This window comes from Martes martes (assembly GCF_963455335.1).
Source record: "Martes martes genome assembly, chromosome: 5".
NCBI classification, from domain to species: Eukaryota; Metazoa; Chordata; class Mammalia; order Carnivora; family Mustelidae; genus Martes; species Martes martes.
Window position 1 is genome coordinate 82,469,642 of NC_137892.1, and position 25,882 is coordinate 82,495,523.

Below are 25,882 nucleotides of genomic sequence, written 5' to 3' on the forward strand. Positions count from 1 at the left end.
TGGGGGTCGGGTTACCTGAGACAAGGGCAGTTTCCAGAAAGGACTCATCGCTGAAGGTTGAGAGCACCTGGAGGACAGAGTCCTCCTTCAATCCTGAAGGGGGCAGCGGGTGGGGAGGGGGGTGTCTGGGTGGACCTTCAGAGTGTCTGTTACAGACACCTCGTTACACTGCTCACATTGGCTTTTTTGTGTAAGGCCTGGGATCCCCAACTCTAGAATCTGGGTGTGCCTCTTTTTTTCTGGGGAGGAGTGTCAGGGCCTTTTTCCCACAGCTGGTCTTAGAGCCTCAATAATACTCATTATGGTCTTCTACTAGTCATTCTAGATTCTCCTCATTCTTAGCTAACGTCTTCACTGGTCCTGGTGGTTTACTTGGCATTGGGACATGGACCCAGATCACCAAGCCCTCGTCAGGTTATGGCTGAGGTACTTGTCTATTTACTATCAAGACTGGGCAAGGTAGTTCCTAAAAGAACCCATGTGCATTGCGAGGGTGTCATACATTCTCCTCCCTGCTTCCATTGTGTAACAGCAGCCCTACTTCCTCTGGATAATCTGATAATCCTATGAGGTTGCTGACTGTCTTCCCTGCCTATTTAGTCCCTGGGCCTAGAGAGACCTGAATGCCCTATAGCAGCAGTAACTCAGAGTTCACTAGGACTCTTGCTCTGCCCCCTGGTGGAAAACGTTTCCCCTTTGGTGAAAAGTTACGAAATAACCCAGAGTTGCAGGGATGTGAAATAGGCATTTCCCATGTGGGTCCCTGGGAGTGATGGTCAGAGGGGTCACTCTTGCTTCTTCCCCTTGGTTCTTGGACTCATGTATTCTTCTTTTGGGGACATTACACACTTGATAAAGGGCACTGATTTAAAATGACAGTGCATCCTGGAGAATGGTGCCTTATCCTTGCAAGGAATCATCCCAGAATTCATGCTTCTGTAGATTGTGCCTTCACTAGATCATTCCTTTACATTTAGTATGGCAGCTTCTAGGTAGGGAGTATTTGATAGAACTACTGGATCCTGCAGTCATACGACCTTTCATACATCTTACTTGCTATTAAATAGACGGCTTAGTCTGATGTGATGTTATGGAACCCATGCCAATGCTTCAAAGACTCCTTAGTGTTGAACTGAGGCTCCAGCAGCAGCAAAGGCATATCCATACCTAGAGTACGTGTTCATCTCTTTTCTTTTTTTTCCCCTAAGATTTATTTATTTGTTTTGAGGGGGTGGCCTTCTCCCCCACAAAGTTCGTGTGTCCTTCATGTACCCTGTAGAGCTCATGTATCTTACCAAAGCCTCAACACACTTGTCACTTCTTGCTCATCTCATCAGTTTTGCATGATGTAATCCAAAGAGTGTACCAATAGGATGTTCTTTAAGATATTTTCAGACTGTTAAAACGGAGGGAAGGGTGATTATAGCCCTGCTCAAGACTCTTCCTGTGTGCTGTCATCTATTTCAACTGCATGCAAGCTGGTTTGGTTTGCTTTGCTGGCAGGGATAGAAAAGAACTTCTTGGGTAGTTCAGTAGCTGTGTACCATGTACATGAGAGTATGCGCTAGGAGAGTGTCAGAACACTTTCGATTTCGGCTCTTAATTGATTGAGTTATGCGTTAGGATTTGTCTGGCTTTTGTAGTATCCAGAGAAGTGACTTAAATAACGATATAATGGGGATTATCACCCCCATAGCATTTTGGTCATTAAGGCCATTCTCTCAGGATGCAAAAAATTTTTAAATTTGCTATCTTGATTTAACATCGTGGGGTAAAGATGGGGAACAGTTTTAGAGCCTTCTACTTGATCTTCCAACTTCATTGCTGTTGCCCCACAGGCTAAGAAACCAATGTGGAGGTATGCTAATTGCCATATTTGTCCATTCCAATTAATCAATAGAGGTTTGTGAAAATGACGTAGGTTGATCTATAAAGCTGGTGGGCCAAAGGTAAGCCAGAACTGGACCAGGAGTCCATTTATGACTTGACCTCAAGTCTCTGGGTATCATTGTCAACCGGGAACTTACATCCATCCACCCTCCTGATGTTTAGGTAGCCCCCTTTCCCAGTTTACAGTGACATTAGTAGTTGGCCCTAGGACCCCTTGGGGAAGGACTAGAGGAATCATACTAGACATGACGTTCTAAGATCTTTCCTTCTCCTTCAATTAATGTTTTGCAAGCCTCAAAACTAGGTCAGATCTAGAAATTGGGCACAGGATTATGACTTAAAAAAAAAAAAGATTTATTTATTTATATGAGAGAGTGTGTGTGTGTGCAAGCCTGGGGGGAGGGGGCAGACAGAGAGGGAGAGAGCAAATCCTCAGCAGACTCCCCACCGAGCAGAAGCACAAAGCATGATGTGGGGCTCAAACCCAAGACCCTGAGATCACAACCTGAGTTGCAAACAGGAGTCAGCCACTTAACTGATTGAGCCACCCAGGCGCCCCATGGGATTATGACATTTTAGTGGAGTACTACTTTCGACTTGATCATCAGTCCTGCATTCATTTTGATTACTACCTGTTTTAGTTTCCTACTGCTGTTGTAGCAAATGTCATCTCACCTGTGGTTCTAATACGTGTTGGGCCAGAGATGGAAATGAACACACAGTAGTTTTTCCCTCCCTCCCAACCTTACTCCATAACCCTAGCCCGTGTGGCCCTGCCTGTGGCTTTGAAATGAACTACCATCAAATCTTAGGAAGGCCAGAGGTCTGCAGAACCATCCTCTACTGAAGAAATGAATGAGAAACTCTATCCAGGGAGAAGTAGGTTTGTATACATTGCTCAGGCTGGTATAAGTATGATTTTGGAATAAGCCCATGGGGATATTTTGTGTGTGTCTATAATATTTTTATTTTAAATTTTTTGGCTTATGTGTGTCAAAGGTAGAATTGTTTGGTTATTTCCGTGTATTTAACGTATAAAATCTAATAATAGCAAATGAATCACCACCTTGATTTTCATTCTGTCATACTGGAAGTATATGACTTAGATTTCCCCTGTTTGAACTGTGGGTAAAATGTATGGACCCAAGTGATGTAATGGACGGTTCTATGATTAAATGTGTATTTGCTAATATTGGAATAGCCTATGTGTTTCACAAAGGCTTGGTATATGTTTTTGCCCTTCCGAACTCATTCTGCACTTGTTTTGGGACTATTTTTTTCCTCTATTCTTCAAATTGAGATCAAGGAAAATGTTTCCCCATGTTAATACGCCAAAATGTAAATTTCGTTTAAAAAAGTGGAAAATATTTCCAGTGATCAAAACTATGGAAATGGCTAATCACTTATTTTAGATATATTGGATATTAAAAGGAAAGCAGATAATATTCTTGATTTTCCCCTCTACTCAATTTAATTTTTTTTAATTTTTATTTTTTAAGATTTTAGTTATTTATCTGATGAGAGAGAGCACAAGTAGGCAGAGCAGTAGGCAGAGGGAGAGAGAGAGAAGCAGGCTCCCCACTGAGCAGAGATCCCGATGTGGGGCTCGATCCCAGGATCACGACCTGAGCTGAAGGCAAATGCTTAACCACCCAGATGTCCCTATTCAATTTATTTTGTACTGCATTAATTCTACTCTATTTCAAGCATTGTGAAAGAGCAGGACACTGAAAAGATGAATAAGACATAGTCCCTGATGTAAACGAGTTTAAAAAATCCGAACAGCAAAAGTAGTGGCAGGAATAGTTGCCATCTAATGAACTTGCTTTAGGCTAAGAGTTTTACATGAATAATCTTATTTATTCTTCAGTATGTTCACTATCCTTTATCCTCCTATCCACTTATGCCCTTTCTTGTTTAAGGAGCCAAGATCCCATGCTCCACCTTCACTTCCTTGTGGAGGAGCCATCTTGCTCCATGCTATGGGCAAGCCCCCCATTCAAACACTAGATGTCACCTGTGTTGCCCATTCACAGATGATAGGGCTCTTGTCCCCATCCTTTTACAGAGTCAGCCCCATAGGCCTACAACCATGGTCTTACTTCTCACATGAGATTCCACTCCTCTGCCTGTTACTGCTCCATTTCCTCCTTGTCCCCATTTACAATGAAATCCCTTGAAAGATGTGTCTATCTCAGATGTCTCCAATTTCCAATTTGATTGTCTCTTGGAAACACTCAAATTAGTTTTCACCCCCACGACTTAATCAGGCCGCGCCGTACACACACACACACACACACACACAGTAGGTACTCAGGAAATAGGACTTGGATAATTTAATATATGCCCCCCTACAAAACCACTGTGAGGTAGTGGTTAAGATACTCATTTTACAGGTGCTCAGGTGAAGGCCCTCAGCACTAATTAATTCTCATTTCTCATCTTCCTTCAACTTTCAGCACCATTTCACAAAGTGAGTACATTCTTCTCTTTGAACTAATTTAGTTCCTTGACCTTCAGAACACCATGCTCCCACGGTGTACCTTCTGTTTCACTGATCACTGTCTCCACTCCTTTTCCTGGTTGCTCATTTCCCCACAGGATGCTTACTTACCTCAAAGCTGTCTGCCCTGTACCTCCACTCACTTCCTTGCTCATCTCCTCCAGCATTGTTAAGTAATACCTAGAGGCTGACAACTCCCAAATTTGTGTGTCTGACCAGATCATCCCTTAGATTTCCAATCTTGAATATCCACCTGCTTGTGCAACATTTTGCTTCGATATATATATATATTTTTTTTTAAATTTTTATTTAAAAAAATTTTTTTTAAAGATTTTATTTATTTATTTATTTGTCAGAGAGGAAGAGAGAGAGAGAGAGCACACAAGTAGGCAGAGAGGCAGGCAGAGACGGAGAGAGAAGCAGGCTCCCTGCTGAACAAGGAGCCCGATGGGGGACTCGATCCCAGGACTCTGGGATCATGCCTGAGCCGAAGGCAGTGGCTTAACCCACTGAGCCACCCAGGCATCCCTATTTAAAAATTTTTTTAAAAAAAGATTTTATTTGACAAGTAGGCAGAGAGGCAGACAGAGAGAGAGGGAAGCAGGCTCCCCACTGAGCAGAGAGCCCGATGTGGGCCTTGATCCCAGGACCCTGAGATCATGACCTGAGCCGAAGGCAGAGGCTTTAATCCACTGAGCCCCTCGATATATATTTTTTAAATACTTTATTTCTGATTTTTGAGAGAGAGAGAGAGCTTGAGCATGAGAGGGTAGGAGGGGCAGCGGGAGAGGGAGAAGCAGATTCCCCACTCAGCAGAGAGCCTGATATGGCCTCTATGCCAGGACTCTGAGATCATGACCCCAGCCAGAGGCAGACGCTTAACTGACTGAGCCACCCAGGTGCCCCTTAACTTCAATATTTAATAGGAATGTCCACAGATGTATTCCTGATCTTCCCCTCAATCCCATTCCTCTGACATTTTTCCCTGTCACATTGAGGTACACCTTCATCCTTTGAGTTGCTTAGGTCAACAAATTTAGTGTAATTCGCAGTTCTTTTTTTCTCATACCCTGGTCAAGTCCATCAGCAAATACTGTTGGCTTTACCTTGAGATATATCTGGTATGTGACCATTTCTCCCTGCTTCTACTGTTACCATTTGGTCCAGGCTACCATCATCAAGCTATCATCATCTCACCCGACCTTCTGTGGTCTCTGTATGTAAAATTCCAGCCCAAACTCAAGACAACAGAATGACTTTCACCTTCCCACTCCTGGTTTATTTATCCTCAGTGTACTTCCCATCATTTTAAACATCATGTATTCTCATTTTTTTTTTAAAGATTTTATTTATTTGACAGAGAGAAATCAGAGCTAGGCAGAGAGGCAGACAGAGAGAGGGGGAAGCAGGCTCCTGCTGAGCAGAGAGCCTGATGCGGGGCTCGATCCCAGGACCCTGAGATCATGACCTGAGCTGAAGGCAGAGGCTTAAACCACTGAGCCACCCAGGCACCTCCATGTATTCTCATTTTTAACCCTTTACTTGTCCCGTTCCTAAAATTTTTAGTAAGCTTCAAGAGGGCATGGATTTTTGTCTGCTTTATTCAAATATTTGAGTTCCTAACGTCTAGGTGCCCATAGTATGTACTCAATAAATAAAAGTAAATAAATAAGTAAATATGGACCAAGGTCTCTCTATTTCCAAATCCAGATCCTTAAATAACATACCATTCTTGGTCCCTACTTTCCCTCAAAACCCAGTATCAATCGTTTTTTAATTCTTTAAATTAACGCAAGGTTGCCAGTGTTCTCATACACTTTGATGGCAGCTCTATTCAAAGTCATAGCTCTCTAATCAGTGCTCAGGTACCAAATCTATTCTACTGAGTTGTTCTTTGGCCCGTATGTTGCCTTAGAATTTTGTGACTCTATCATATTAGCAAAGGGATTTCCTCACCAGCCTAAATTCACCTGCTGTGAAATCTGAAATCAGGAAATGCTAAGAATTTTTAGAGAAGCGAAAATAGATATTCTTTTTATTTATTTATTTTTAATTTTTTTAAAAAGGGTTTTTAAAAAAAAGATTTTATTTACTTATTTGACAGAGAGATCACAAGTAGGCAGAGAGGCAGGCAGAGAAGGGGAAGCAGAGAGCCCAATGTGGGGCTTGATCCCAGGACCCTGAGATCGTGACCTGAGGCACTGAGCCACCCAGGCGCCCCTAGATATTTAAGAAAAAAAGATTTTATTTTTTTATTTGAGAGAGAGAGAGAGAGTTCACAAGCAGGGGTAGGGACAGAGGAAGAGGGAGAAGAAGACTCCCGGCTGAGCAGGGAGCCTGATGTGGTCTTGATCCCAGGACTCTGGGCTCACACCCTGGACTGAAAGAAGAGCCTTACCCAACTGAGAGATCCAGGTGCCCCAAATATAGATATTCTAAAATCTAGATTCTATCACATACCCTTTTAGTTGTAGGAACATGCTTATTCCATGTACTTACTCTTTCTTCAGACACAATTTTAAAAATTCGTATAGTCACTCACCTAATAATTATTGAGCAATTTCTATGGGCAGAGCCCTCTTTCCCACACTAAGGATACAGCTATAAATAAAACCAACACATTCCCTGCCCTCAAGAAGATTACATTCCAATGAAAGGGATAAAGATATAATACTCAGTGATAGTTTACTATACATATGGTGAAAAGTACCATGAAGATGAAGCAGGCATGGAAGGGCACCAAGTACCTTATTTTTGAATAAGGGTATAAGGTAAACTTCATGGGATCTGGGACATTTTTATTGTTATTCACCTCTTATAACACTAGCACCTGCAAACTAATAGTGTGTAGTAAGCACAAGATAAATATTGTGTGAATATTGTGAGAATGAATGAATGAATGATGGAGAGACCCAGTGAGGTGGTTACTGCAACAGTCCACGTTGAGACATGGCGTTAGGCACAGGAATAAGCTTTGCAGATTAAGAGGTCATATTGTTGAGTACAACTTCATAACTAGTTTGATGTCCTTTATTGAAGGGTAAACAACTGAGGGAGTTCAGGACTTCACAAGCAGTGGAGCACACTTTCTGAGAGATTTGGGGCAAGAGAGAGTTTTACAGAGTTAGAAGAAGCAACATGGAAATAGGGCATGATTGGTGAAGGATTTCCTTATAATACTAGTAGGTCCTACTTTTTAGGGTAAAATGAGCTAGCTAAGCTGAGTTGGAAGATTGTGATTCATGTCTGTTAAGTTTCTGATAAGTGGAGGCTGACTTAGGTTTAGATTTGTGACATGGTCCCAGTGACTGGAGCCACCTCTGTTTTGTGGGTTTCAATATATGAATTAACTTCATCAATCTGGATATAGTTAAGAAACAGAACCAATAACATTTCCTGAAAGATTGGATATGGAGTGCAGATTGGATGGATTGAAGGAGAGGAGTCATGGTCAAGGTTGATGCCATGCCTTTGGCCAGAGCAACTAGAATAAAGTAGCTTTGATTGAGGTGTGGAAGTATACCAATGTGGTAGGTTTGGTGGCCAAAATTAAGTTTCTTTGGGACCATAAATTAAATCTCCCTATGTCTCCTTTCCCTCTCTCATAGTTTCCTGAGATACCTAAAGCCAAGCACTGCTGTGTATCCAAGGAAAACCATTCAGAGTCATTCTACTGTGGAAAACATCCGTGCTGGTTTCACTTCTCACTCTCTTGGCCAGACACAGAGGCATCCTGTGTTGACGGCTGCCTTTCTTTTTCAAAGAAAAGGCCCAGCCAAAGAAGGCTTTTTCCTTCAAACTCATCTTGGACACTTTCTTTTTATTTAAGAAAGAAAAAGATGATTGAGGGGACAAAAGGGGGGAAAAATTGTGTTTGTCGTACATTTCTGATTGTGGCAACAGCTTGAACCGATTAGCTGGTTATTATGCATTCCTGTGCATGGCTTGACACTGGAGTCCAATCTGGAGAAACACATCATGAGTCCTATTCTCCATGGCCTCTAGCATGCAAACCTGACCTCAAAGAGTTTAACCCCAAGTCTTCTAATTTGAAACAACAACAACAACAACAACAACAACAACACACACACACACGTGATAAAAAGCATGGTAGAAATCTATTTAGTAGAGACTATTCTGGATTATAATGACAGGAACAGAGGACCTAAATAGGATGCAAGAAAGGGAAAGAAACCCATAGTATTAAAAAAGAAAAAAAAGGCAGTGGTTTTTTTTTTAGGATTGTAAATATCCCTACATATTTTTTGCTTTTCTTAAGAACTTGCAAGATCCCATCCAGCAAGTTTGGGACACATCTTTGGGAAAGATACAGAGAGCTCTGCGGGGTTTCATAGTATGTAGTCAATTCTCTTTTTACCCTGTTCTAAATATAATCCTGCTCATTTGCATGCCAATCCCCAGAATGCTTTGTAATTTCACAACTCTTGGCTAGTGGTCTCAGCATAAGAACAAAGCAAAATGTTTTGGGCGTGACTCTGGCCCTAAACCCTGCTCAGGCTTTGCAAAAGAGTACAGGGAGGTGACTTGGCCTGATATTCATCCTTCTAGCCAGAGTATCACAGAAATAAAGTGGAGGTCGCTGTGGACTTTTCCTGGGAAGACTGCTTTCAGTCTGCTTACCCATGAATAACCAGAAGCTTGGATTAACTCACTTGAGAGGAAGGAGTGTTTCAGGGAGCTTAGCCTCCTTTCCAGTATGTGCCCAGGGTGGTTCATTTTAGGGTTTTGGAAAGCCCAAGCTTGAGTATTCTGTTCCTATTCTGGTGGATGCTTTATATAGTTCCTCTACTGCAGAAAAGGCCTTCAATTTAATGCAAAGATGGCTAGAACTGTGGTCAGTGGCCTGCCTTACAGAAATGTGAATTTAAGATTCTTAACACAGACCTAGTTGTGCATAGTGACACCTACAGAATACTTAGTAGGCCATTAGCAATGACAACTGGGGAGTGGGGATGGTGTGAGACTCATCTTCGAAAAGGGCTTTTACAATTTTTGCAAAGTGAGCCATTTTTGTTATGTAGATGGTATGTTTGGAATAATTTTCAAGGAGACCTGAGGGATCTCCTGCACCAGGACCACCAGGTAACCCTCACACGCAAAAGCCCCTCCAAATAGGTCTTCCTTGGCCATTTCATTTTAGCGAGTAGCCAAAGGACAGTATATTCCAGTGCTAAAAGGCCATGTGTTTGCTCCCAATGACACACTGACTTTGGACTCTCACCTCTGTCTAAAGTAAACTCGGGATTTTCAGCAGTGCCCACGGTTCACTGCCCAGGGGAAGCAACAGTAGTGCTCCTTGCACATCCATGGCTGCACACCAGCAATGTGCCGGGGCTTTTCAACCACAGGTGTTTTCTACTTTTGACTCACAGAGCAGCATTAATGCATGCTCACCGATTCTGAGCGCCAGGCAGCGGAGTCCCTCTACAACGTATTATTTCGAGACTATTTTTAAGATACAGAGAACAGTTGCCAGTAACTGACACGGAGTCCCTCTCAGGCCGGTGAGAGCAAGCGTTGTCTTTCACATTTTCCGACACGCAGCGCCAGGATCTCAGGAGAGCCGCGGGCCGGCCGGGCGGCACCCAGGGCGAGCGGGTCTCGGTTTTCCTTGGGGCCTCTGCGGCGGGTTTACACCCGCAGCGGCCGGCAGAGGCGGCGTGCCGCCCTGCGCTGTAACAAAGACGGCGCAGCCGCCTGCAGCCCGCGTGGAGGCGGAGGGGAGCGGGCTCCGGGAGGACAGTCGGGAGCCTTCCCCGGTCCGAAATGCGGGTCGGGAGGGTGGGAAACCGGAGCCGGGGCTGGCCGCGGGCGTGAGCGCTTCCCGGGGCTCGGCCCGCGAGGCCAGGGGCGCGACGCTCGCGCTCCTCCTCCTCCACCCGGGACTGCAGCATCCCCGCCCCGAAAAGTCCCTCGCGCCCCCTGGTGGCTGTGGGCCGGCTGGCTCCGCCGCACTCGTAAGTCACAAAAAAAGGAAGAAGAAGAAAAAGTGGGTGAGGCAGATGCAAAGAGGAAAATCAATAGGGATAAGAGAGAAGAGGGAGGAGTCGCGGAGCAGCCATTCTGGTCTTACGGGGTCCCAGCTGGCACGGCAAAAGAAAAAAAAAAAAAGGCCCGGGCGTGAACGCGAGTGGAGGAGGGTGTGTGTGGCGGGGGGGAGGGTCGGGGGTGAAAGGGGGGACCGGGGAGATTTACTATTGTCTCTGGCAGCCGCCGCGGGAGCCCGGGAGGGGGGCGGAGGCGAGAGGAGGCGGCGGCTGCGGCCAGCGCACCACTCGCTCCACCTGATCTCCGGCGCTGCGCGCTGAGGAAGGCGCGGGCAGGCAGGAGCAGGAGCAGGAGCAGAAGAAGGAGGGAGGGAGGCAGCTGCTGCAGCCACCGCCGCCACCATGTCCTACCAAGGCAAGAAGAACATCCCGCGCATCACGGTGAGTGGGTCGCCGGGCGCCGGGCGCCGGGCGCCGCCGCCTGCGTCTCTCGCTCGCTCGCTGCTAGCTGCGCCGCGGGCGGGGCGCCCTGGATCCCGCTGGCTTCCCTGGTCCGGTCCCCGGGGAGGGACGGGGACCCGGGGTCCCGGGGGTGGAGAGCGGCGGTCAGTCCAGCCGGCGCGCCGGGCGCCACCCAGACGGAGCGACCCTGGCGTTTGGGGAAAACAAAACAAAGAGGAAACCCAAAGAGTGGCGCGGAGAACTTTGGATTATGTCTCCTCTTTTCCCCCCAGCCGGTAGTTTCCAAATAACACAGGGCTTGGGGCCCTCCCTGGACCCCCGCGCCTCCCGGGGTGTCAGTGTGCGCTGCCCCAGGCGGCGTGTGCTTTTTGTTTTAGGTTCCTTTTGGCCAGGCGGGGTATGGAGAGATGACACCTTTCCTCGGGGGTGCCTGGGAGCAGGACCGCGCCCCTCTCCTAGCTCCAACCCGGTGGCTTTGCCTCCCGCTCCGCGAGGGTAGCAGGGTATCTGGACCTTGGGTTTTCACCTTGTCCCCTTCTTGCCTGCATTCACCCCGTTCATATTTCTGTACGTCATATTCCGGGTTGGACAACTAATGTGGCTGTAGCGGGAATCGACCAACTGGTTTTTTTTTTTTTTCCCCTCATAGCATTTTACATTTTTTATGTCATTTCCCCCCCTCATCCCAAGAAAAGGCTGAGTTTTAAGAGCAGATTTTAGTTTGGGGTCGTAGGCGCATGCTGTGTGCCTTGCACGTCCAACTGCCATTGTGTGCAAGAGCGAGCCACCCGCTGCGGGCGGATGTCAAATGCCCTGGGCGAGCGCCTAGGGCGGGGTGGAGAGGGGACGTGCCATTATCAGGTACAGAAGCCGCATCTTCACCAGAGCCCCTCTTATCGGCATAATACCGCGCCCGGGCTCAGGGCTTCTTTGGGATGCGCTGAAATGATGCCCCTGAATGGAAGGGGCAGACAACAGGCTGGGATGGGCATTACCAAAAAAAGAGGGGTGGTGGTGGTGGGGGCAAAACAATAATAACATAAAACACTGACATTTGTTTTAGCATGAAGCAGTATGGTTGTGCTTTGTCTGTAGTGAATGTGTGTGTGTGTGTGTGTGTGTGTGTGTGTGTGTGTGTGTGTGTGTGTGTGTGTGTGTATAGTGGGGGAATGGGTGGCTACTCCATCTTTGCAAGGCGAACAAAGGAAGTGATCAACTGGCCCCTGGGAGGCTCTGCAGCTGCCCTAGGGCAGAGCTGTACCTGCTACTATAGTCAATTTGCCGCGGACCCACCAGATTTTGCTGTGGGCATGAGTCCGCTTGCACTTGCTCTGCTGTGTTTAGAACTCGAACGCCCTGTGTGCTCGAGATTGCCAATGCAGGACCCTACCTCTGTAGGCAGGAGGAAGCTGTTCTTGGCTCCAGTGCACTCTATTCCCAAGTGGTTTTGCTTCTGTTGAAGCATGCTATCTTTTTCACGCACCTGAGCTTCACCCCACACAAGGGCACCCCACCCCTCCCTGCCGTCCACCTGGTCTTAGGGAATAAACGCTGCTTAGGAGAAAGAGAGGTGGGGTGGGTAGGGATCCTTTTGCCAGGGGAAGGTGTCAGGTGTAAACATATCCTCCTTTATCACTGCAGGGTATCATTGACTTTACCTTATTGAAAAAACATTGTGGATCTTTTACAATGCATGTTACTTTGTCCGGACCAGTTGTCTTTGCAGAGAGCTGTGGATGGGATCATTAAAAAAAAAAAAAGAAAGAAAGAAAGAAAAGAAAAGAAAAAAGAAAAAAAAAGAGCGGGACAAAAGCTCAATTTTGACACTCTTTCCCTCAGTGAGGGGGGATGAACCCCAGCTCTCATACTGTTCCATGTGTTTAGCAGGCTGCTTGCATGCTGCTTGCCTTACCTCTATGTACACTTGCCAGTTCTCCGGTTTGGGATAAGCAGAGAAAAGGTTATTTTTTTTTCTTTCTAGTCCAAAGACTGCAAGGTTCTTCTTAAGGACTCAGTGTGTGCTTGGCATTGGGGGCCACGCCCATCCTTATAGGTATCCCTGAGGCCACCTTGCAGGAGGGCTACAGAAATTTAGCCCTGATTGAGAACTTGCCTTCGAAGCCCCCATAAATGTGGCTGTGCCCTAATCCTGGGGCCAGGTTTGCAAGGGTTTCCCTTTTGTTCTTGTCTGGATGCTCTTCCCTGGGGTGCCTCCTTCATTTTCAGCGCGGCTTCCATCCTTTCTCTCTGTGCATGGGGCGTGGTGCTGCATAGCCGCCTCTGCCTTGAAGCTGGGGCTGTGTGTCTCCAGCAGCTGTGACAAGAATGGACAGTGGTTGTGAATTTCTTCAAGCCAGGCTACCTTGTAGTTACATTGTTGTAAGGGGGCTGGGGTGGGGAGGGAGAAGAGGAGCATGGGGCGGGGCCTGGGGGTGGGTATTGGTCTTTGAGGACAAGGAATCCATTTATAGGTTTTTTTTCAGGCTTTGTGTTGTATTTCTGTGAACAAGGGTCCTATTTTAGAGTCAATTATTTTTGCATGTTTGTGTGTCCATAGATGATTATACTTATCTCCATAATGTAAAGGCTGAAATAATCTTCCTAGATATAATGAAAAACATTAAAATATGGATACAGATATACATATATAGAATGTCGTGAAAGATCTAAATGTGACATATATCCCCTACTGTCAATTCCGGCATATTTTTTTAAATGTTAAGATTGTGGCATTAGAATTAAGTTTTCTAGCCTTGCTGTATTCCTTTCTGTGAAGGCTGCCCCACCCAGTAGCTAAAATGTCACTAGAATCTGAGGACTGATGGGGGCAGTCTTTCTTACTGGCTATCCTTTGCCTCCCTGGACACCACCCTCTGCCACAATTTGTCCCTCCACCCGACCCCCCACCGCCCATAAGGCTTTGTTTTTGTTTTTCCTGCCACCTCTTTTTGCTGCCCTCCTGGGATCAAAGCCTTTTTATACCTGTGTTTTTTGGTTTCTTGGAGAGAGGGGTTTCTGTTGTTGGTAGAATTGGCTGGGGCTTTCTCTGCCAGTGGCTTCAGGCCTCCCATCTTATTGTTCTTTCTCAGGTTATCCACGTGCATGACCTGTCTGGTCTACCTCGATACTAGCCCTTGCTTCTAAATGGCGGGCTCGCAGCTCAGGCTGGTTCAGCCGATCAGAGCAGGGACCTCGGGCTGCCATTCACCTCTGTCTCCACTGCCTAGCATGGTCCCTAGCACATAGAGGTTTCTTGGTTATCAGTTCAATCAATAAATGAATTAAAAATTGTTCCTAATAAGAAGAGCTCGTGCCTAGTGAGTGTTTATTTTGTGGCAGGTATTGTGCCACGTGCCTTACCTCCATTGTCTCATTTTGATCCTTGACTCAACACTGAGAGGTACTATAGTCCTTCCCATTTTATAGATCCAAAACAAAACAAAACAAAACCCAAAAAAGACCCCAAACCCCTGGAAAATCAAATGCCTTTTCCCAGGATCAGAGACTGAGTATGTGTTAGAGGCAGGTCTGAAACCTGGACACCTGCTTGAAGTCAAGCATGTCCCTCCCCCCACACACTCTCTTTTTGGTGTTTCTGCTTCTACCATCACTATTACTTGGTATTAGTAAGGCAAATGGTATAGGGGAAATACTCCGCACTCTCTGAGTAGTCCTGGTAGGATCTGGGAAGCATATTTTGCCTGACACTGTCAACAGATCCCTTAACATGGGTCTCTTTCTTCTTGTATTCAATAAGTATAAATAACACTTTTGGGGACGGTAGCATATCAGTTCTGCAGGTGGAAGGTTAGAATAGTTACAGTCCTTGTTTCCTTCTTGCACGCTCCTGCTTGAAGCTGACGGCAGGATGGGAGGGATCCAACAGTCAGGTTCCAGGGCTTTATATATATTCTCTTGCCAAAGTCTCTGCAAAAGCCCATTTTAAGGAAACTGAAGCACAGAGAGGTGAAGTTAGTTATCCAGAGTTACCCAGCGAGAATTTGGGGGCAAAGCTGGAAATAAACCCAGGGTTTCCTGTCCTGGAACAGCTGTTGCCTCCCAGAGGCTCATGCAGCAGAGATTCGGAAGGTGTGGATAAAGAGTTCCAGAATTCTCTCTGGGAGACACATCACAGAGAATTGGCTTTCTGCAAACGGTAATTGGATTTCCGTAAATATTATCTTGCCGATAATGCATTCCGGCCTCATTGGAGGCTGGGTTGATGTGATGTTTGGGAATTCACAGAATCCACATCCTCAGGCAGGAACACAGCCTGGAGAGTTCTTTCCCAGGTATATAGTTAGGGTGCTGTGGTCTTGCTTGAAGGATATGATTGTGAGTATTGTGGGTGGCCTGGGAAGGTTTTATTCCCAAGGGGAAGGGAATGGGCCTTATGAAGTACAACAAAGCTGGGGGGCTAGAACCAGCCGAGAACTTGGAGGAGGTACAAGTCCAACTCTGCTCCTACCTATGTGCTTTCTTCTTGTTTCAAGAGGTGTCACTTGGGGCCGGGAGCAAGTGTTAGGAGATGGGAGACTAGCATTTAGGAGATTGAAAGAAAGGAAGTCACCCACAGTCGGCTTTATCCGTGTAAGGCATCTTGGTAGGGAAATACCAGAGTAAAAGACGGAGGGAAAGTTAGGAATGGAAAGCATCTTAGAAGTCTGATCGTGGAAATCTCAGCCCAGGCCGTGCCTGGGGTGTTCATTTGTTACTTTATATTTTGAGCTGCTATGTGGCGATTCTCAGCCAGGCTATCCCTCTTTCTTTTCTTCTTTTTTTTTAAAAAGATTTCAAAAATTTATTTGAGGGGGTTAGAGAGAGGGAGAGAATCCCAAGCAGGCTCCGAGCTGAGTGTGGAGCCTGACACGGGGCTCAGTCGCACAACCCTGAGATGATGACCTGAGTCGAAAACTCCACTGACTGAACCACCCAGGCACCGCTGGGTTCATCCTCTTTCTGAAACAGGAGCAAAGCACCTCAGGTGTATAAAGGGCTCTGCCTGTTAGTAGCTGTGTTGGAGCTGGCTGGGCATTTGGGGGAATTCTAGAGGAATAGATTTTCTCAGAGAATTCCAGTCTCTGTGGTAGAGCTGTCAGCTTATAAATGAAAATATTTCCGCTGATCTCCCTGGGCTGTTGAAAGGCCCAAATGAGGATAGTGACCCTGAAAGTGGCCTCCGAGCCCCGAGGTCTTCAAAGAAGTAAAGGCTGATTTATTTATGAAATCTCAGCTACTCTGGAATGTGGAAATTCGTGAAGGGGAAGACATGATAAAGGTCTGGCGGAGAAAGAGGCTACTTATGAAACTATTTTTTGAATACAAGTTTTCAAAAACAAAAATCAATACAACGTTATGTAAAAGCTCTTGGGTTTTTTTTTTTTTTTTTTCTTGCTTCAGTTATGTTACAGTGTTCCTCAAAATTAGGCTTCTTAGAGGTCATTAGACTGCCTTTGGTCTTTGATATAGAGACTTTCCCTTATCCTAAATATAGCGCATTTTTCTTATTTGGTTGCGCTAGGTTGTTTTTCAGTCCTAATTAGTTTGTAGAATAAAGTGACACAGATCATGAATACCCTTTCTGGCAGGTTCTTCACGACTCCCTGTTCCTCTGCCCCTTCTCCTTCATTGAAAAATCAAAAAGCAAAAAACAAACAAACAAAAAACATTGAATTTGAAAAAGAACAACCACCCGCCATGTCCTAATGGGCCCTCTGTTCTTTACCTGTTGACATATTTCATTTGCTTTTGCTCATTACATGTGAAAAGTTACAGAATGTTTACACCAGTAGGGATGTCTCCCTAGGATATAAATCTGCCCCTCTTTGATTAAATCAATTGCTCCTAATCATAAGGGGACTGGAAATTTGAGTCTGTCGTCGCCTCCTCTGATTAATGTTAACGGGAATAGCCTGGCTGGCTCCCCAGTTATTCCCACCTCAAATCAGTGCTCTGTTTTACCTTTTCTCCCATTCTCTATAGGCCTTTCAGAAACAAACGAGAAAGACCCTGGACAACCCAGAGACATGGGCTCTTTTCTATTTTCACACTCTCCTGTTGTGAAATTTCTCTCTCATCAGACTCAGTCTATGTCTATTTCAATCTCTGAAATAGACCCAAAACACCCTGTGGTAGAATAGGATGAGCCCTTCAGCCTGGCCTCTTGGTATGGCCCTAGTCTCTACACGGAGTCTACTTACAAAAACAACTTCTCTTGGGGCGCCTGGGCCGCTCATCAGTTAAGCCTCTGACCCTTGATTTCTGGCTCAGGTCATGAGCTCAGGGCCATGGGATCGAGCCCTGTCTCTATCCCTGCACTCAGCACGGAGTCTGCTTGTCCCTCTCCCTCTGCTCTAACCCCTGCTCGCTTGTGCTTGCGCTCTCTCTCCAATAAATAAATACATAGGAACCCAACTTCTCTTGAGGAGCTTTCTTCTGTTAATTAGATTATAGGGTTCTTGGTAGTCAGAAGATGGGACTAAGCATAGTGGAGCTGTTAAGCGACCATTTATTGATGGGCTCTGTGGATGACCTCACTTGACTCATATCTCCTGTAGCTGCAATGAAATAAACACCATTTTTGCACTCTGGATAGAGGCTCCAATAGTTTTAGTAACTAGACTAAAGTCATGCAGTTGAAAAACCAAGATCCTGGGATTGATCCCTCCAGAGGTGAGCTAGTTTTCTAGGCAGGAAAGCCATCATTCCCTATCCATAGGTGGTTTTCCCTTCCCCATTGCCTCCAGCTGTCCTCACCTGTTAGCTCACAAACGTGGGTCAGGGTTCACTGGATGGAAGGAGTGGGGATGATCTGGCCAAACCTATCACATCACCACTGGAACAACAACTGAGCGTATGTCCTCCCAACAGTGGTTCATGCTTTGCTTTGCCAGCTGTCTGAGTTAGCTTCTGGCTTCTGCCCAGACGCATGTATAAGTGCTGGGTGGAAAAGCAGATACTGTTTTCCTGCCCAAGGCCCCTTCACACTCTCTGTCCCTGTCCGCTTCCCAGACGTGGAAGGAGCCAAGTTCCCCGTTCCCATTCCACCAGAGAAATACAGGACACGCCCAGCACTCCAAGCTGGATGGGGGAGCTTGACTTTAGAATAGTTCAGGACCCGATTTGGGACATCTGGAATTCAAGGACACATTTCTCATGACTTAATTAGTCTCTTTTTTCCTTGGAAGCACTGGATGATGAAATATGTGGGATAAAGTGAGATTTTATTTTTTGAGGGAAAAGTTTTGCTGGCTAGTAGAGCAGAGGAGCCCTCTTGTTTTTGACACAGGGAAAGAAAGCCCTGGGTGGAGTGTCAGCATGTTGTGGTTCAGGCCTGGCCTCACCTCTAATTTACACATGACTTTGGGCAAACCCTTATCATCCCTCTCAATTCTTCATCAGTCAAATGAGAGCATTGAACTAAATGATCCCCAAGGTCCCTGCCAGTGCACATGACCTTATGAGACTTTATTGTGCCCTCTCTTTTTTCCTGAGATCATGGTCAGCCCTCGGCACTGTGTTCCGAATTTAGAGAAGAGTCGTAAGCAAAGGGAATGTGGTGAGAAGAAAGTCAGAGCAGCCCTTGTTGGCTTAAATTCAGCGGGACCGGCCCAAATCTGTGTTGGGTCTAAGGGTATTTGGTTGCCTTTTACACTTAAAATCCCAGCCTTTTTCTCATTCAGAGGGTAGATTTGGTTAATAGACTCTGTACAGGAGAGAAATAGAACAACGATGGCCTTTTCTTAGCAGAACTTTGGTATCAATGCAAATGAGTATAATTAAAATGAGACGATGATTCCTTTGCTGGCACGAACAATTTCTCTTTTGGAGAAGGCTACCATCAATAAGGGCACAAAGTTGACAAATTGCCCCAAATCTACACTGGTCAAGCGACTAGGTAGACCAACAGAAAACAGCTCCAAGTCTGTCTATGCTCTGCTAAGCTCTTGTCAGTTGCTCTTGCCATATTTTAAGTGTGGTGGCTGCCATCCAATGGAAATAACCCCTCCCCAAAAGCCAAATAGTGCCACGGACATCTCACGAGGTAGGGATGGTTTGGGTTTTGTTACCAGTGAATCTGCAGCACTCAGTCTTTGCTTGGCACATATTAAGCCCTCTGTAAATATTTGTTGAATGAATGGGTACATTTAACACTTACGTTGCAGGAATAATTTCAAGCCAGAAGATGATCAGAACATGCATACATTTGTGCTTGTTCATCATCCTCCCTTTCACTGGCAGCTTTCTTGAATGTTAACTTTTAAGAGAGAAGGCCTGGTTCTAAGAAACCAGGAGAGGATCCCTAAGCCAAGAGAAACAGCACAGAACATCAGCAGAACGAGCAGAGTCAACTGTGCTCCCGGACCTGACCGGGGTTGACTGAGCCTGGCCCTCATTTGTACTTCTGTCCTCGTAGACCTCTCTTCCTCCCCTTCATCCAAATACTACATCTGACCCCATTCTCAGCCTGTTTCAGGGCTTACCTGGGTACTTCTTCCTTGCAAACAGACCTGCTGTTTCTCTTCCAGGAAATGATTTAAAAGAAAGAGAACTTTATGCCTCCCTTCAAATAGAGAAAACTGTCACTATGACTTTTTGAACAAGGATCCAACATAGATCTGAACTGAGGCCTTTCTGCCTTTGCATAGAAACCACAAGCCAGTGGAGTTCTTAGCAGCAGTTAGATAGGGGGGTCTGCGTTTGTACAGAAAACCCGCCTTTTAGAAATCTTGGTGAAGGAGCCGGGCCTAGGTCTTCTTTGCTTCCCTATTAGGGTTGGCCATTTAGATGGAATGTTTTTATGCTTGTGTGTATGTGTGTTTACGCAAAGATTTTTAGTCCCTCCGCTGCATCTGTCAGCTTTCTCTGGGCTTATATTTGGAGCTATTTCTGTTATTAGCATTTATTCTGAAGTTCATTTTTTGCTTCGAAGGTGAAGACAGTTACACTTCAAGCACATTTTATCAAGTTCATCCCTGGCTGTAAACCATGTGGTTTATGGTCTCAATAATCTTTTGGTAATAATAGTCCCTAGATCCTTTTAAAGGGGGCATTTATAAGAGAAGGCAAAATGAAGAATTAAAGTCTATTTAGGGAACCTAACACTTCAGGTCAGAAAGCGTGTGAAATACTTTATGTATTAGAAAATGTCATGTATGACATAATCAAGTATAATAATAGCATTTGGCTCTTTTTTTCCAAGAATTCATTCATTCATTCATTCATTCATTCATTCATAGAGAGCAACAGAGGGAGAAGCAGACTCCCCACTGAGCAGGGAGCCTGATTTGGGGCTTTATCCCAGGATCTTGGTATCATGACCCAAGCTGAAGGCAGATGCTTAACTGACTGAGCCACTCAGGCACCCCAGGGCTCTTTTTTGACCGTCAAATAAGTATTGACCATTGACTCTGGACCTGGCAATGTGACACTTGTCTCTGGAGCCTCTAGTCTGGAACACAGAGGGAAAATTAACCTCCTACAACAACTCCTCCTCCTCCTAGCAATAACAAATGTTTTTTGTATCCTGTGTGGAGTGTTTTTTATTCATTACCTCATGTGATCCTCAGAACTGTTCAGTTAGGTAATGGATTTCCAAACTGGTCTTCTGATTTTACTGTGCAGAAAACTTAGATCAGAAAATTTGCCTCAAATCATGTATGCCTTCAGTGGTGGAACCAAAATTCGAACTGACTGAGCCTACATTCTCAACTGCTAGGCGGAGCTACCTTAAATTCTGCTGTCTTTTATCTTCTCCCACCTCCAGGGACACGGGACACTCACATTTGTTCAGATTGGAATTCACTTAATTCAGGCCCAGGGTGAAGCCCTTCCCTGCACCTCTTTCCTATGACGTATGAGTAGTTGAGGTGCAGGCAACCACCATTTGCTGCTCTCCTCTGCATGAGCGCTGCCTGGTTCTGGAAGCTCTCCAGCCTTCCCACTCCGGGCAGCCTCACTTCTCAGTACGTCCAGAGCGGCTCCATACCATGGTGCATCCAAGGCCCGCTTGCCATGGAGGAGGCCACCACTCTTAGCAAAGAAGACTACTTTGCATTGAATTAACAAAATACCTATGAGGGTTTCCTCTTAATGTGGATTTGAATGAATCCTTCTCATTCCATACCCCACAGGACATTCCCCAGCTTCACAATAAACCCAAAGCAAGATTCTGCTGAGATTTTGATTAAATGTAGCTCTGTGATAGAGTCAGAATTCCCCTAGAGAGTATTTTAGTCTAGACTTCCCTTACAGGGGAAGAAAACAGAGACAGAGACACAAGTCGAATGAATTAGGGCTTCTTCTATGTGATTTACTGTAGGGCACTGAGATTTTTAAAATTAAGTAGGAATTTTTTTCCCCCAAATATAAAAAACGTGAGGGTTATAGAAAAATCTACCAAAATAAACCAAATGAGGACAATACAAATAAGCTATAGTGAAATTAATCAGGGACAGCCCTTGTGAATTTTATGAATATACCCGTTTAGAACTTTTTCTTAAGACTGTATATGCCATTTATTAAAATGGGATAATGTAGTTTTCATGCTGTTTTATGTACTGCTTTCCATCCCACAATATATTATGACATCTTTCTACGTTTCAGATACTCTTCCATAACATAATTTAAAAAGAAAAACCTCACATATTATCCCAGTGCTTGGGGATCTGGTTAAATTAATCCTGTTTTGTTTGAATTTTTGTGTGTGTTTCTACGATCACAGTATTAACAACAAACATGAAATGATGCATTTGTTTTCAGTGAATTTAAGTTAAAAGCTATTCTCAAATGAAAAGTTGAGTAACTTGCCCTGAGTTGCTCAGCTCAAGGCTGTCAGACTTTAAGTTTGAAACCCACTGTCTTTCACCTTCTTCCTGTGTTCTTGCCATTGCTCTGATGGCTTTGGCAGTTGGGCCACTTTCCATGGAGAGCTCTACCTTCCCTCTCTCTTCTTCTGTTCTTGCATGAGCACGTTGGTTTTCTCACGTCCGCCTTTGCTTGCCTGTCGGATTGGCTGAGGCTGTTGACATTGTAGAGGTACACAGTGTCCTGGGACCTGAAGCTACACAGCTGGAGAGGAAACATGCCCAGCTCTTTCTCCCCTCTCTTTAATGGCTTAACCTATGAGCTCAGGAAGCTGGTTTTAATTTTACATTCTCTGTGTGTATGTATGTTTGTTTTTAAAACTTTCTCCCCCTTAATTCTTTCAAGGAGACCTTCATTTGAAATCATATACTCTTTCCCTCAAAGCAAATTTGGGCCCCGAATCTTGATGAGATTACTTTGTTTGGGGATATTGATAAATTCAGCTTGGGGTTTCTGGTTTATTCAACCAAATTGGTTTAAATTATGGCCTTACTGGAGAGAAAGGGCATAAACAACTTAGAAGGTTTTAAAGCAATTGGATCTAATCCTCTGTTTCTAGAGACTTCATCATGGGTTGATTCCACAAAGGAGGTATCTTTTCTTTTCTTTTGTTTTCATTTCAGTTACTTCATGGTGTGCTCTATCTCAGACCCTTTTTGATGTGAGAAATTATGGGAAAAACTTAGCTTTGCTCAGTTAAGGGCAGGAAGAGAAATAAGGGATCCATTATCCCAACCACTCATTTTAATGATTAAGAAAATATGGGCAGAAGAAGGAAAAGTAATTTGCCAAAGGTCACACGGCAGAATAATTAAGGAAGAAAAGAAACGCAGCACTCATTTCCCTTATTTTAGTTTAGTACTTTTCTCACCTCCACCCTTTTTTTCCGGGGCAGGAGAGTTTGAGGGTCTGTTATTGGTTGAATTTTGTCCCCTCAGAGTTAGTGTGGTGATGTCCTAACCCCTAGTACCTCAGAATGTGACTGGATTTGGCTATAGGGCCTTCTCAGACATGACTGAGGTAAGTGAGGTCATTAGGGTGGGCCTTTAAACCATTATGACTGGCCCTAAAGGAGGGGTTAGGACACAGACACAGAGGAAGACCATCTGAACACACAGGGAGGAGAAGGCCATCTGCAAGTTAAGGGGAGAGGCCTCAGGGGAAACCAACCTTGCTGACACCTTGATCTTGAATTTCCAGTTTCCAGAACTATGGGAAAATAAATATCTGTTTTTAAGACACTCAGTCTGTGGTACTCTTTTATGGCAGCCCTAGTAGATGGATACAGGGGGAAGTTAAGGACGAAGACATTTAAAGATTCAAATCTTTGAACTTGAGAAGTTCTCAAGGAACAGAAGAGGGAAACCCGCATAAATAATGTAAGAAATAATGCCATGTCAGAGCGTATACTGATTTTTAGTCATAATTTTATCCATGACATCTCATTTCATCCTTACGTCCAGATTATAATTATTCGTAGCTTCCCTTTACAGATGTAGAGACAGATTCAGGAGGTTATTTTATCCCAAGTTAAATAGTTAATAACTAATTGGTGGAGCAGCTTGTCTGAGTTGAAACCCTTCCTACATGGTGCTACTTCCCAGGAAGGAATTTCATCCAAGCTGCATAGTCACCAATGTCATCTAGTTGTTTAAAGTTAGGAAGAAGACAAAATGTACTCCAGAGTCTCAGTGACTTGGAATCCACTTAATGGATTGAACAGGAACTATCTGGCCCCTGATTTTAAGAAAAATACAGAAAACAGGAAATTTTTAAAAGATAAGTTATCCGAATTTCACTACAAGTCTTCTTCCCAGTGGCTTTATACCTTCACCTGTCAAAATGGACAGCTAGACATAGTGAAGAATTAAGGTTTGGAATGATGGACCCCAGGCCCCAAAGAGATCTGACCCATCTCAGGGGAGTCGCTTATCCATACTGGGTCATGTTTGCTAAAGCAGGAATCCGGACCCATACAGATACGGAAATTGTCGACGCCAGAGTTTTATAATGACATGTTTTAGAAGTAATTTCAACAGGAAGGCCTGATAAATATGCAGTCAACTTAAAAAAAAGAAAAAGAAAAGAATGAAAGAAAACATCAAATTAATTTGAGCAAATGGTAATCCCCCAAAGCTTATCCTATGGGAAACATGAGATGCTTTACAGATTGAATGTAATTGGCTGTCCTGCAGCTCTGTCCTCCCTGTTCTGTGTGGCCTGTCAGTGCTTCGTTGTGGAGGTTAAAGTCCCTCGGACTTTGTTAGTAAGAAGGCGCAATCAAGTTAGGAGGGCACTAGGGTTTGTTTTCAGCAGATGCTGGGGCTAAGGCTCAGCTCAGCTCCAGACTAGCCGTGCAACTTTGTTAGTTCTGCCTTTAGAGTAGAATCTCAATCCAAGCCCTTGTTACTATTTCTCATCACTCACCACCGCCCTAGCTCAAGCCTCCCTGGTCTTGCTGTAACCCCCTAATTGATCTTCGTGCTCCCACTTTGCCTACGCACACATCATTCTGTGGGCATAACTGGGGTGATCTTTACAAATGTAAATCAGATCAAGTTGCTCCCCCAGCTCGAACATCTGTTGCACTTAGAATAAAACAGACAGTGGTTCTCCAGATTCCACGTGGCCTGGCCCTGACCGTCCTCCTCTCTGGACCCCCTGCCCTGCCCCTGCTCCTCAGTGACTGACATCAGCCATCCTCAGCTCTCTCGCTCCCTGGGCCATGTTCGTCTCCAGCTCAGGGCTGCCGTGCTTGCCGCTCCCTGGGAGTGGGGAGCCGTCTGTCCTAAGAGCTATTCTTGACTTGGCTTGCTCCCTCAGATCATTCAGAGTTCTGTTCAGCTGACAGGTTCCTTTTTTTTTTTTTTATGATTTTATTTTTTTATTTGACAGACAGATCACAAGCAGGCAGAGAGGCAGGCAGAGAGAGAGAGGTGGAAGCAGGCTCCCTGCTGAGCAGAGAGCCTGACACAGGGCTCGATCCCAGGACCCTGGGATCATGACCCGAGCTGAAGGCAGAGGCTTTAACCCACTGAGCCACCCAGGCGGCCCCATCTGACAGGTTCTTAAACATGTCTTCTCCGAAAACCTCCTCAGTCACAGTCCCGGACTCTCCCAAGCCTCCGCTATCCCCTGCCCCTCTGTCTGAATTCCCCTTATCAGTGTTGCAAGTCCGTTGCTAACGTAGTTAGTGTATTTATTCTTTGCTTTTCCAACCAGTACAGTACAATGGCAGGGAAAAGTATTTTGTTCATGTCGTATCCCTACTACTGTGAACAGGAGGCATTTATAAACGTTAAATGACAGAATGAATGGATAAATAAATCAAGGAATGAAAAGGCTCACTGCTCCTTTACTTTAGGCTAATGTGCTTTCCTTGGGGTCTGTGGTGTGGGAGAACAGGTGTCAAGGAAACAGGGTTATCCGAAGGCTTCTGTGTCCTTCCCACTGTATCACCCAGGCCTGGCTCAGTCTCACCTTGAATGATAGGAGCAGTGAATGAAGGTGGAAAGATTTGAGAACAGTGGCAACAGCGGTAATATATGGACAGACACCTGCTCCCTCTGAGCCAAAGAGAAGAGACTTGCAACAGTTGTAATTTGCTTGATGTTTTTTAGACACAGTTGAGTACATGTCACAATGCACATCTTACTTGGGTATGCAGCCAATGTTTGCTACTCTAAACGTCAGTCCTCAGAGCCCTTTTTGAAACATTTCTGAGGAGAGGCAGGTCATAAAAGAAAGGACTATTTGGGACTTATTTCAAAGGATTATTCTGCTGGTGTTAGAATCATAGAATGTGAAATAGTGCTTATGAGGCGGAGAAGCACCATCAAGGCTTTGCAGGTAGGGAGGAAGTGTGTAAGCCTTCAGGTGTGGGGCATACAGTCCTGTGATTTCGGTGTGATACTTGCAAATAGAAGGCAGTCTGAAATACATCCTAGGAGGTGCCTATTGTGTGAAGAAACGTTTTGTTGTGGGATTAACTGCCTGCCAATCTCATTTTTGAGTTCTGATGATTTTTAAATGGAGGCTCAGTTGTATTTATTTCAAGGGTTCATTTTATTCAATGTCCACCTGACCTCTCGAAGTCCTTGTTCTCAGAGCATCTGCACTTTTCTCTGTATTACTTGGAAAAGTTTGGTGTCCA

At 45.0% G+C, this 25,882-nt stretch overlaps 1 protein-coding gene across 1 annotated transcript in view; it reads left to right on the forward strand.

The window, feature by feature from the left end:
- Window positions 1–10,707: 10,707 nt before the first annotated feature.
- The window catches only part of DPYSL3 (dihydropyrimidinase like 3), a 59,377-nt gene continuing 44,202 nt past the window's right edge, over window positions 10,708–25,882 (forward strand). Inside the window, exon 1 of the mRNA XM_080804455.1 lies at window positions 10,708–10,842. Within this exon, the coding sequence (XP_080660581.1) occupies window positions 10,804–10,842 (39 nt within the window). The 5' untranslated portion in view covers window positions 10,708–10,803. The remainder of the gene's footprint in view (window positions 10,843–25,882) is intronic.